Source organism: Molothrus aeneus, chromosome 4 (genome assembly GCF_037042795.1).
Source record: "Molothrus aeneus isolate 106 chromosome 4, BPBGC_Maene_1.0, whole genome shotgun sequence".
Classification (NCBI taxonomy): Eukaryota; Metazoa; Chordata; class Aves; order Passeriformes; family Icteridae; genus Molothrus; species Molothrus aeneus.
The window spans coordinates 54,883,018-54,896,526 of record NC_089649.1 but is presented as its reverse complement, the minus strand read 5'-3'; the positions used below and the strand labels follow the sequence as shown (position 1 = coordinate 54,896,526).

Sequence of the window (13,509 nt, the reverse complement as noted above, 5' to 3'; positions counted from 1 at the left end):
AATTTCCATCAAATAAGCCAAGGTGAACTGAGACACCATAAGTAGATTTGTCAGCCTGCTTTATCACTTGGTGAAATTCATCATGAGAAAAATATTTAGCAGCATATTAGTAGGAGCAAAACTGCCAGTTATGCAATCTGGAGTTGGAGTGCTAACAGCAGAGCAGTTCACGTAAGCTTCTGGAAGTAGGAGAGTCCTTAACCAGCCAACAATCTGTACTACTAAATTTTCACAAAAGCTAATAGGATTCTTTAAAGAAAATGATATTTGTACATACTTAAAATTACTGGTATGTTGAATGGAGCTAAAAGGAAGTGTCTCATTACAGTGTTATTAAATAAAGTGAATCTCTGCATTCAGTGCCTTTGTATTTCTGAAAGTATAAACATAGGCTGGCAAATTTAATACCCAAATCCTAACAGATTATATATATTAAAAAAAGAGTGCCCAGGTGCTTTATTTTAATCTTCCTTTATAGTAAATACTATGTTACATCTTTTCAATATAGGTTTCAGTTCTATAATTTTGATATGATCTCTTAAAGTATAAATACATCTTGACAACATGTTGTTACAGGAACTGTGAGGGAACTGATGATGCTACAGATGGTGCTCACAGAGGATTAAATTTGATTCCTTGGTTGGAACAGTTAATAATATGCGTACTAGATCAAATGGTGTAGAAGAGTGAAGTAATTCAGTAATGCCAGCAATGTCATGCTTACATGCCTGATTCATGGATATGGGATATGATTATGAATCACATGTGAAAACAAATATATCAGAGGAAACACTGACGTGATTAAAACTTTAAGTTTAAAGATGTACACCTATATATTTAATTTTATATGAAAATATTATTTTATATGAAAATAATTAATTTGATTTTAATAAACTCCTCTAATTTTAGAAAATTTCAATTTGTTTGTTGGAAAGTATCAGATGTTTTTTAAATTTTAAACCCACGTCTGTAAAACTTTCTAAGCCTTTTATTAAACTTAAAAAGAAAAATAAGGTGCTAAAATCCTTTTCTCCAGTGCTTCCCTCCCTTCACCTTTTCCCACTTGGAAGCTGTGAACTACCTTTCAGTATCAAAAAATCTGTGACTTCTTAATATCAACATATTATCATGGTTGCTATATTTTGCAGACACTGTCTTCCAAAAAGGAATTTAGTGGTTCATGCTCCTTCTAGGTCTTGAGCCATACTTGAATTGAAATGAATATGCTCAATAATGATTATAGGCTTTCACCAGGTATCTGGATACCAGGCTTCCAGGTTAATGTATTAATAAGGATGGAATTCTGAGCAAGAAAATGAATTTTTAGTAAGAAAATGGTTACCAGCATATTTGCTTTCGAAATCACATGGGCATGTTATCAGATATTTGAAGGTCACCTGTATATATCACTTTTCTCATTTCCTGACCAAATTAAGAAAGTGGCCTAAATGCTATGCTGCTGCTCCTTCTTAAGAGCTGACAAATTCTTGGGCAGATTAAAGTATATAAGCAGGGATATACTGCATCTTTTCCAGCTCCCTACTGTTAGAAAAGGGAGAAAGTTGTTAGAAGAGCAGTAAAGAACCAATCAGACCTAAAATACACGAAAACGTAGAAGTGTGATGTTATGTGCTTAGATGTGTATTATGCCTTGTCACCAAGTACACATGAATACAAATCTGTAACTTTTTTCATCAGATTGATGAACGTTCTATTGACAAATGAACTCAAAATTCACTAAATCCTTTTGCTCTAAACATGTTTCTTCTAAACACATAAGGAAAATAAGACTGTCCTTTTAAATTTTGTTTGAGTGAAGGATGTGTTTATTCCAGGTAAATTCACATCCTATTTAAAAGTCTGTAATTTTTTTTTTCTTGGAACAATTGTAATTTTATAGTGTTGATAATCACTATAATGTGCAGAGTACATCATACATTTCTGAAGATGCAGTAAACATTTACTACCAAATCATGAAAACTTTCATTTAATCTACTATAAGTATTTCCCTTCTTGGTCTTTTACTAATAAATATAAGTAAAGTGAAAGAGACTTTTCTGTTGCTGAGAGCAAGTATCAAACATGTGGCATCTTTTTTTACTCTGAATATCTGTCCATATGTGTTTGTAGGTTTGTATAGTAGGTATTACAGAAGTACAAGTAAAGTTAGAAGGAGGAAAAAACAGGATTTTAGGGGCTTGCGTAAGATGCATCTCCCAGTTTCCTCTCGTTCTGCTTTGTTAGGGTTGGCAGGAGTTCCTCTTCTAAATCAGTCTACTTTGACCATTGTATACAATAATTGTCGAACTTCCTCTTCCCTTCAAACTGTGGAATTGCTCAGGGAGGGTGTGGGAAGGAGATGGAAAAGCCATGAACTCATCTTCTTGATTTTTATTTAGTCAGACAGAGCAGCACTGTAATTTTAATTATTAATTTCCTATCAGTCTAAATGAAGTATTTATACTGATATTTTCATCTTGACAGAATGATCCTTGGCATGATTAACATATTCAACCCCCTTTTTGCAACTTCCTTTTTAAACAAGCATTGCTGATTTGGAATAGTTGCTTTTAATGCAATTATATTAAAGCAAAATTAATCTGCCATCAAATCTTATTCTCTAGGGAATTCCTGTCATATATTTTCCTTTGAGTTACTGTTTATCTGGGTATGAAGTTCTTAAACATTTTTCTGAGATAGTGTGTGATGTTTTGATGTCTTAATTTTCTGATCGCTCATTAAGTGCTTGCTGCTTCTTTTGAAGATTTTACCTTGGAAAGATTAGAAAAGCTTTAATAAACCTACCTTAACAATTTTGTTAATAATATTATTTGACTGAATTTCTACTTTAAATAAACTGATCTCACTCATATTCTTTTTTTTCCCAGTGTATAGAGAATGAAGTTCAGAATTAGACAGCTTTTTTGTGGGTGTGGAGAAAGCAGAGATGAGCTAGTGATGATTTAAGAAAAAAATCAAAGCCTTGCTTGCCTCATCAAGTTTCTATGCGGGGGAAAGAATCTAATTAATCTGTATATATGAAAAGATACTGAAATAGCAGCATAAATGGACACTTTTTAACAGTGACAAAATCAGATTTGAATCTCTCATGCAAAAATCGCTTGTTAGGTATTGAAACTGTAATGATTTATTTTAAGGCTGTTTGAAATGTCATTTTTTTTACTGAACGTGTTTAGTGGATTTTGTAACAATCATGGCAGTTTTCTTGCAGCTTATCTGCAAGTAATTTGGGGCTTTTGTTGATTTTTTTTTTCTGTTAACCTGCAGCGTTACCAGTCACTAAACATTACATGTGTATTCAGAAACAAGTGCTCCAGATACCAGACTTAGCAGTCAGGAGTTTAATATATGAATTTAATTACTGCTATGCATGAATTTATAGAAGTCAATTGAATTTCTCATACAGAGCAATGGAAAAGCCCAGTGTGAAACATTTTCAAAATCTTTGGGGACATCAGTGTTCCAAATTTCCTTTCCTGTTGAACCTCTTCCCCTTGCCCTGCTGTCATTAGTATTACTGCATTTTCCTCTTCAGGAAGCTCATTTAAATAACATACATCACTGTTGTGGTTAGAAGATAAGGTATTCTACACTTTTAGTCAAAATTTTATCTTTTTTTTTTTTTAATGTTTTTAGTGGAGAGATGTGCTGCAATGATGAACTTTTATTTAAATAATTAGAGTGAAAAATAATGTCACAAATTACTTTTGTCAAGTTAACTGTTAGATGCTGCTCAGCCTACTTGCCATATGGAGGAGTTTAATTATTAAGAGTAGGAGTGATTTGCTTTGGGAGCTTTTAATTGAAAGATTAAAAGAAGCTCACTCTGAGGCTGTCTCAAGCATTTGAAGATTTTAGTGACAGGATGTATTATGTAAGGATTTAACATAAAAACATGTTTGCCTTTACTGTGAATAAATTTATTTTGAACATCAGGTAAAATTCTTGAAAACACTTGCTTTTCAGTATTTTCATTAATCCTTGTTCTATCTGACACTCCAATTTGTACTCAGGTCTTCAAAAACGTTGTTCTTGTAAAGGTTTTTTGCCTTGAAAGGTGTCACTGAATTGATTAAGAAGCTGCAGTATATTAATGTACATGTAAAACAGAAATGTCAGGGAATAGGAATCCCAGTTAGGTGAATATTCATTTGGCAGGGGGTTGAACATATTGTGGACACCTCCTTTGTGTCTGGAAAATGCAAAGAAATCCATGTCTGTCATGGCATACTGAAGCACAGTTATTTTAAGATGAGAGTATGTACTTAGGAAGCTGATGCTTTATAGTGCTTGCCTTTTCTGTGAGGCTTCCCTTTATCCCATATGGCTTTTTAGGAATGAGGAATCAGAAACCTGGAACAGCATGGTACACTTCTGAATTCATCAGTAAAAGACAGGCTTGGGAACCCTGCGGGCTTCTGTAGGACTGCCATATGTTATGATAAAAAACAAGCTTTTCTTTCTTGGTGAGTGCTGAACATCCTCACAGAACAAAAACAATGTGTGGAAGTCAGGCTCTTGAAATAACTCCCAACTGCTACGTTGCTCTCAGTGAACTAATGGAAAAATTTATAGTCATTTAAATTTTAGATTTGGAAGTGTCTACCTGATTCCAGGTACCTGTGAAAAATCATGAAACTCCTGTGTGTCCCTGTATTCTTAAGAAGGCTTTTTCAGACACTGAAAAGTTCCAGACTGGAACTGTGAACACCTGGTTGGAGTCATTCTGTCAGCTTGGCACAGCCATAGCTGTTGTGCTCCAGTGTCTGTATGCAAAAGGAGGTGTGTGAGAGAACTGCAGGCTTATTCCCTCTGTTGGTCTGTCAGTCCCTTTTATTCTGAAGTCTGTAACATTTGCAGCTGTTTAGGGAGAAGCAAATGCATGGTGCATGAAAGGTATTAGGTGCTTATACTTTTTGCTTTGGAAAAAGGTATAAGCATATATACATATGCATATATATGTATAAGCATATATACATATATGCATCCTCTGATGGTGTAATCCTAAATAAATTTCAGGGCCTTTGTTAAGATGAGTGCTTGAAGGATAAGGGGATATTCAGTTTTCCTTACTGGCTTGTATTGACAATGGCACATTTTAAGTTTAACCTCTGTTATCTTTAGGAAATGGAATAAAGAGCTGTGAATCTAAAGTTGAGGGGAATTTCAAACTGAAATTCTTTTTGTAGTCTCACCTTATTTCAATCTCACTGAAGAAGATTAAAGTAGGGGGGAAGGAGGAGTAGGGTGAAAGGGTGTAAAGTGTTATTTTCCCTTTACTTATGAAGTTTTCTTTATCTTGGGTTGGATAACTCTGCTTGGTTCATTGTCAGACTGTGTCCTGTGGGAGTCTCCTGTGGACTGGTGAGGACCTCCCCCCTTGCCTTAGAGCTGGGAGGCACTGTCTCAAGGCAGGAGGAAGGTTGTTTCAAAATCCTCTGCCAAGTTTTGTGAGCCACGAGTCTGACATTTAGTAGTTCAGGAACAAATTCCTTCCTTATTATGACCAGTATTTCTGAAACTTCCTTGCTTCTGAGCAACATGGAAAACTGAGGTATAAAATAACTTGTGCCTGGAGTGATATCTGCTGTGCTTTTATGTCTCTTGCTCACCTTGTCTCTTTTGTTTCCTTTGCTAATTTTTCTGTGCTTTTCATTAAAGGAAAGCTCAAATTCCATGCTGTTGGTTCACTCCCTGAGTGAATTTATCATCTGTTCTTTCCTGGGATGATGATTTTGGATTAAGTGTATTTATGGCAACACACCAGACTAGGATGGAGAAATCGGTCTAGACGTTAAATCAGGCTTGTCCTTAAAGTCCAAGAGAAGGTTTGGAATCCCAGAACATCTTCAGTAGTGTCAATTCCAAGTGAAAAATTATCAGCTAGGCTTATGATTTGTTGTGGGGCTTCAGGGCTATATTTATGGTGTTTGCTGTGTCTTGAGACTTTGTCTCTTGGCTTTTGTCTTAAAAAAAGTTCCCAGACATCCAGTTAACTAACCATACTCCATCTAGTATTAATTTGAATTGGTTTTGCCATGCAATTGAGGCAACTACTGCATGGTAGAATATTCTGCAGAACTGCAGAAGATCAAATTTCCATCAGCTGTTTTTTGGATTTGGTAGGGCTCCCTAAGTATGCTTGTGAAATGCTTTTCAGTTATTCTTTAGGTTGTGGCTTTGTAGTTTGTTTTGAGATTGTTCTCTGAGGAAGGGGATGCCCAGTGTTGTCGGTCTGTCAGTCTAAAGGTTTAATTTTACCACATGAAAATAAGCTTGAAAATAAATCTGGATTCTCTTCAGAGTGGGTTAATTTTTATTAGAGTTGCTGTGTGGTCCTGCTCTTTTTCTCAGTCCCAAAAAGAGCAATTGGCACTCTATCGGCTCTTAAGAGAGAGATCAATTGTTCTTGGACCCAGCACATGGGACTTTTGAGGCACAAGCAGCCTGTTTACTTCTCTCAAGAAAAGCCATAGCTCTTTAAAGTGCCTTCATGCTTAAATAGCCTAAAAAGGCATATTTGAGATAAGTACCCTGATTAAGGGACCCATCAGCATCGGTTGTGAGAAAATATATTCTGAGAAGACATTTTTGATTTGAAAAACTGGGCTTTCAGCTGAATAAAATGAAAAAAAATAATCATGTGAATGGGTGCTTGCAAGCTGTGAACACATGTATCTGAAATTTGATTCCATGTTAGAATAGAATTAAGTACAGATTAAACAAGTTGGGTTTGTTTGAGGGATCTGTTTATGTTTCGACACCTATACTTTCTTCTAACTTAAGATGCAGTATAGAGATATATACAGATATCATATTGTAATACAGAGATTATTCTTCTGATATGATTGTATTTTAGTAAAACAATATTTTTTATTCATGGCCTTGAGAACTTAATAATTAGAACTTTGAGGTGATTTGTTGTTATTGCAAGGGTAACCTTTCTACATGGAGCACCCTGTAATTGCAGGAATAGGTCCTTTACCCCCTCAAATGATCGTAATTTTTTCATTGTAAGGCAAAAATCTAAAGGCTGAGTATTGTGCAAATTAAACCTTTTGTAATAAATAAAAAATGGACAAATAAAATAGATTTTTTTAAATTAACCCCTTCCCCTTCATTAAATATCAGTTGCATTCCAAAGCTGAAAATTATATTTTTTGTGGTGTGTCTGGTTTAATATTTAGTTGTTAATAATAATAATAATAATAATAATAATAATAATAATAATAATAATAATAATAATAATAATAATAATAATAATAAAAAAAAATATTTATGAATACTTAATAATTTAGTAGCTAATAAATGTAGAAATCTGTCTTTGTATTAGTGTTGCTTTTAGAAATACATGAAGTAGTTCTAAAAGCAACACCTCTGTTCTTGGACAGTGCCAGTGAAGTGTTCAGGTTTTTTCTGCTATGGTTTGTTTGTTTGTTTTTTTAGTTGATGCATGGGAACAGATAACAGATTTCCTTTAACTCCTGTGTAATAAAACTGAAGTATGAAGTAGGAATGCATTGACTCATGTCTAGCTGTGGAAACCAGTCCTGTTAATTATGTGTCTGAGATTCCAGCTATGTCATGGTTGTTATCTTTGCACTTCCTGCTTTGTAACCTTATACATTCCTTTATTTTGGTTTTTAATTATTTTAAAATTTGATTTAGACAGAAAAGCAGAATCATGCTAATCCAGCTGGTATGAAATCATAAACTAAAGAATTTATTTTTCTCTGAAGACATTTGATTCTTCCCTTTTTCTAGAAGTGCTTCCTTTACTTATATAAGTGAGCCTTTTAATAAATTGTGTAGCAACAAGAAAGCTTAATTCTTTGCTAGATTAGAAGAAGCAAAATTACTCACTCCCTCAATTTTTACTTGCATTGATATGATTTAAGTGTAGTGTAGCAATTTAGGAACTAGTCAGTGCAGTTTTATAGTGGCTAGTACAGTGGGAATTTGCTACCTTATTTAAGTTCAATTTTGAAAATACTATTTCTGTGTCCTTCTCCACCTTCTGTTCTTTGCTGGTGTTCAGTAGATCAGAATTAATGTAATAGCTGCTATTAGTTGATGCCAAGGTCTGTGTAAGGCTGCTGTGGTGATGGTTGATCATCATGTGTTGTAGAATTTTGGAGCATTTGGCATGTACTTTGTAGAAGGGAAAGAACACAGACTTAGCAGTTTGATGTGGTGCAAGCTGAACCATCAGATGTGTGCAAATCATGAGCCTTCAGTAATGAATGCAAATGAAAGTGTTCTATTTTTGACTTGGAATCCTGCTCTACAGTGACTGCAGTTTGTGATCAGAGTGTACAGGACTAATACATCGTGTACTACTATCAGCTGAATTTTCTTTGCAGTGTGCTTTCTGCTCTTGCAGTCCTTGAGTATTTTGTGTTCAGTAGTACCACCTATTTAGAATTTGATCTGCAATGTGATTACTATTCCTTTGTTACCTGTTCATGAAACTATGATTGTATGATATGACAATTCCTTTTCTTTTCCTCTACTGTTCTTTGCTTCGTTCAGACTTTCAGAAAGGAAAGGGGGAAATGTAGTAGCTTTATTTTCCACTGCACTGACATAAACTAAATGTGGATGATAAAAGAAAAAATGGAGATAGTAAGTTAGTGGGAAGGAAGAAATAAATGGAAGTCAAAACTATTCCAGTCTGGTTTTGGGACTCCTTCCTGAATAAAAAAAGAGTTGATTTGCATACACAAGCCTTTCACTTTTTTTTGTACAATTACTATTTTATGGTTAAATTTGATATCTGTGACCTGGTGATTATGTGCAGCGAAGTACATATGCACAATGCAGTATTCTAAACCCTTTCTTTTGCTTGGGAGCTTTATATTCTGAAGTGAAAGAAATGTTATTTACTCTTGTTCTGTTTTGATTTTTTTTTTTGTCCTCCTCACTTTAGATCCCTGCAGTTCACTGAGCCCCCCGTGCTTTACTGAGGAGGACCGGTTCAGCCTGGAAGCTCTCCGCATGATCCATAAGCAGATGGATGATGACAAAGATGGTGGAATCGAAGTAGATGAAAGTGATGAGGTAGGAGTAAAAAAAACTTCACTTTTGCATACATTAAGTCTTTTTTATCCTTCTGTTTTGTACAGCTGCTCTTTATCTTTCAGCACTTGAGTAGTTGTTGCTGTTCTTCTTAATTCAGCCCTTTCCTCAGACACATACGGAGGGAAAGTCTAATTTCTGTATTTGTCTGAAATGGGATATTACTGTCCATTGTTCTAGCCTAAAGGAAAGTTTCGTATGACTGTGTATAAAAGGTGCTACTTTTGTGATTGGTGTAAGAGGTGGGCAAAGGTGACTTACTTAGCTTGCAGTAAGACAGTGGTGTGATCCATTGCTTGGTGTTGCAGTTTCTTCACTCAGTTTTCTTGGTTGAGCCATCACTGGCTTATCTTATTTACCTTAGATCTGTTGCAGGCACTTCATGTTATAAAACAATACCTATTACAGAGCAGTCTAGAAGAAAGATTTCTGGTTTGGTTTACATTTTACAGACAAGTATTGAGGACATTGTCCTTACTAATGGTAAATTAAGTCCTACAACCTAAGGAAGTTTTTGTGACTGTGCTTGAATGAGTTTGGTAGGTAGGCTCCTGGTGGTCCTGGCAAAGGACTTGCCTTTGCATTTACTCAACTTTACCATTGGGATTCTCAGAATTACTGAGTAGGAATGGAAATGTGTGTGTAGTTTGTTGTGCTTGCTTATTTTGCTTTCTGGCCATTGTTAGGCACACGCTTGACAACCAAGGGGAGTGAAGATGTCCCCTAAAAATGAGGATATTGTCATGTGGTTCTGACACCCATTCTTACTGTAGATGAATGGGAGAAGAATCTAGCCCCGTTTTGTCATCCTTTTTTATAACCTCTAGGGGAAGATTGTTCTCCATGAATGAGTTAAGTTATGAATTATCATTGTAAAATTTATTGTGATGCTACTTACTTTTCTGTGTGCCTATGTGTAAACAGCATCAACAGGCCCCATCCAGCCTGACTCTGAACTCTTCCAGGGATGGGGTCATCCTCAACGTCTTCTGTGCAGCCTGTTCCAGTGCCTCTCTACCCTCTGAGTCAAGAATTTGTTCCTAACATGTAGCCTAAATCTCTCCTGTTTCAGTTAAAACCATTCACCCTTGTTCTGTTGCTATCTGCCTGGGTAAAAAGCTGCTCTCCCTCTATTTTATACTCCTCCTATATGTACTGAAGGTTGCAATAAGATCTTCCTGGAACCTTCTCCAGGCTGAACAGCCCAGCTCTCTTAGCCTGTCTTAAGATAGGTGCTCCAGTGCTCTGATCATCTTCGCTGCCCAGACTTGTTTCAGCAGGTCAGTGTCTTTCTTGTGCTGAGGCAGCACTCCAGGTGGGATCTCACAAGAGCAGAGGGGCAGAATCACTCCCTCAACCTGCTGGCCACTCCTCTTTTAATGTAGCTCAGGATGCAGCTGACTTTTTGGCCTGTGAGTGCACACTGTTGGCTCATGTTCAGCTTTTCATCCACCAGCACCCCCGAGTCTGTGGTAGGGTTGCTCTCAGTGACTTCTCGCAGTCTGTGCTCATGTCTTGCATTGCTCCAATGCCGGTGCAACACCTTGTCCTTGGACTTAATGAGATTCTCATGGGCCCACTTCTTAGGTTTGTCCAGATCCCTCTGGATGGCATCTCTTTCTTCTTCTAGTTCAACTGTGCTGTTCAGTTTCATGTCATCTGCAAACTTGAGATGCACTATGTTGTTGATGAAGGTATCAAAGAGCCCCTGTCCCTCACCGGCCTCCACCTGGACAGAGAATGATTGGCAGCTGTGTCCATTCAGGCAGTTCCTTATCCATCAAATGATCCATCCTTCTAATCTGTCTCTCTCCAGTCTGGGGATGATGAGGATGTTATGTGCCACTGTGTCAAAGGCCTTTCAGTGGTCTAGGTAGATGACATTTGTTTGGTCTGTCCCCATCAACCACTGCAGTCGCCCCACCATAAAAGGCCACCAGATCAGTCAGACACTGTTTGCCCTCAGTAAAGCCAAGCTGGATTGTCTCAGATCACTTCACTGTATGTGCTCTAACATTGCTTCTGTGAGGATCTGCTCCATGATCGTCCAAAACACAGAGATGTGAGGCTCAATGGTCTTTATTTTCTCAGGTCTGTGTTTCTCCTCTTTTTCAGTAGGAGTGATGTTTCCTTTTTCCTGATCACCAGGGACTTCACTTGACTGCCATGAGTTTTCAAAAATAATGCATATAGTCTGCCTTTGTTATTGCAGAATATTTGGGACAGGCACAGTTCAGTCTACGAACTGAAACATTAGTGATGGAGGGTGAGCTTCCTGAGGAACTTCCCACTATTTCGATTTCTCTTGACTCGTACTGCATTTTTTATACACTGATGCTGAGGAAGTTTCTGAAAGAAAATACTGGAACATTTATACATTGGAAACATTTTATTACTATTCAGAAGATTTCCTCTGGTTTCCAGTGGACCATCTTTCTATCTGACCTTAATTTCTTCCTGTTCCAGAGAAAACAAGAGAAACTATGCTAAAGACCTGTTTAAATGGCTGAAATGATAATAGTTGATGAGGCATGCTGTTCAGCTGGGGTAATTACAGATGGGTGAAACTATATGTTCAAACTACACATTGTGCATAAAATAAGATGACTTAATTGTAGTCCTTGTTTCTGCTAGTTCATTTTTAATTATTGAAGAAATATGTAATAACCCACTCTCTGCAAAGTAGCGCTTTTCTACATATAATTTCCACGCAAATCAGTGATGAACATGTATTTGCATAGAGTGCTTTCTTCTAAGACATTAAATGCAAACCTGAAATTAATGAGAGATGCAGTTTAATTGCAAGTTCAGCTAGTAACCTCTGTTTTTCTTGTAGTGCTTTTACTAAATCTTTACCATTATCTTAAAAGATCTACATTTACACAACATAGTTACATAGTAACCTGATTACAGTAGGTCTGAATATATACTAAATATGTCCTATTTATATTTCAGAGCAAGATTTTGTTTTGTTTTGTCACAGTGGGTAATGCTGCTTATTCTGATTAAGAATGAGGACTGATAATTAAAAAACCCACTTTATTACAAGTTAAGCTTACATGAAATAGAGGGATTTTACTTAACAGCAGGGAATGGATTTTCTGTTTTATGCTGCATGATTTTTACTTGCAAGACTCCTGAAGAGCAGCATATTGAGTATGTGGATTAGGTGTTCATTCTCTTTTTACTTGGCAGGAAGAATGTGACAAAGCAGAATAACTTTCTGCTGTTTTAGCAGCACTGCAGCAGTGTTGCAAGGATATATTTACACCAAGGAAGGAAGTTCTTGTAAATAAGTTATTTTGAGACAGGAAGGTTAAAAGAGCTAAAGATGTTGAACTATTTATTTTAACTGTTTTAATTTGCTAATCCCAACAGTTAGCTCCCAACAGTGATTCCAGACATTTCATCTGCATGCAGTTTATTTTTCGTAATGTTTTCATGCCCTGTTTTAGGTTGTAGCTTGTTTTTCCTCTGTAAAATGAAGGAAAAAATGAAACCATTCTGTAAAGAAGGAATTTTCTAGGGTATTAGAAAATTTGAACGAAGATATTTCGTATTTCCTCAAAAACTGTCTGATACTGGAAGACCCTTGGACATACTTTGTATGGACTGGAAAGAAACTTGTATTTGCCTTTGATAAAGTTGATGTGAGGAAACCTGATCTACATTTTTAGCATGGGATTTAATAGTCAGCAAAACATGAGGGATTTTGTTGAAGTCTTATTAGGAAGTTAGAGGGGCTCTAGTCTGAGCATGGAGTAGTTACTTATCACTGCAGTTACTTTTTCCTTATTATTTGGTGTGGTACAGCAGAGAAAAAGAAAAAGGAAGAACAAAAGCCCTCTATACTTATTATGAGGGCAGTCTAAAATGAATTTTCCTATCAGACTTTGCTGATATTATTACTTTATATGTCAAGGATTGTGATTGTTTAAGCTGGTTTCAGGAGGTAGGCTGTAAAGGGGTAACTGAAAGGGAGAACGTGGTGTTACTAACTGAGGTTTTAGTCATGTGTTGTGGGAGGCTATCTGCCTCAGGAAGCATCTGTTGCACCATGGGAACCTGTTTTGTTTTAATGATGAGACACAAGCAATAAAACACACTTATCATATGTTCACTATTTACATAGGTTTTTCCCGTTTCCTTCACTTCCCTAAGCAGGTCCTACATAAAGTAATTTCCTCAAGGAATCTCTCTGCAGTGTTGGAATAGGTTGATGTTTTTGAAGTATTAGTATCTTGCTGTGTGTCTGATGTCTCACCAAGCTAAAGGCACAAATGTACAGTTTTGCGTGGGATCTCTGGAAAGATCACTTCATATTTTACTTAATTTTTTTAAGGAGGTAACTGGAATTGTCACTTTATAAAAAATCTGCAAACTGAACAAACCCCATAGAAAATCACCAAC

General features: G+C 36.3%; 1 protein-coding gene across 2 annotated transcripts in view; it reads left to right on the top strand.

The window, feature by feature from the left end:
* STIM2 (stromal interaction molecule 2) overlaps positions 1-13,509 on the top strand; it is a 64,460-nt gene that overhangs the window by 27,023 nt on the left and 23,928 nt on the right. For both annotated transcript variants that reach the window (XM_066548523.1, XM_066548524.1), the window contains exon 2: positions 8,951-9,081. In XM_066548523.1, coding sequence (XP_066404620.1) covers positions 8,951-9,081 — 131 coding nt within the window. The remainder of the gene's footprint in view (positions 1-8,950; positions 9,082-13,509) is intronic.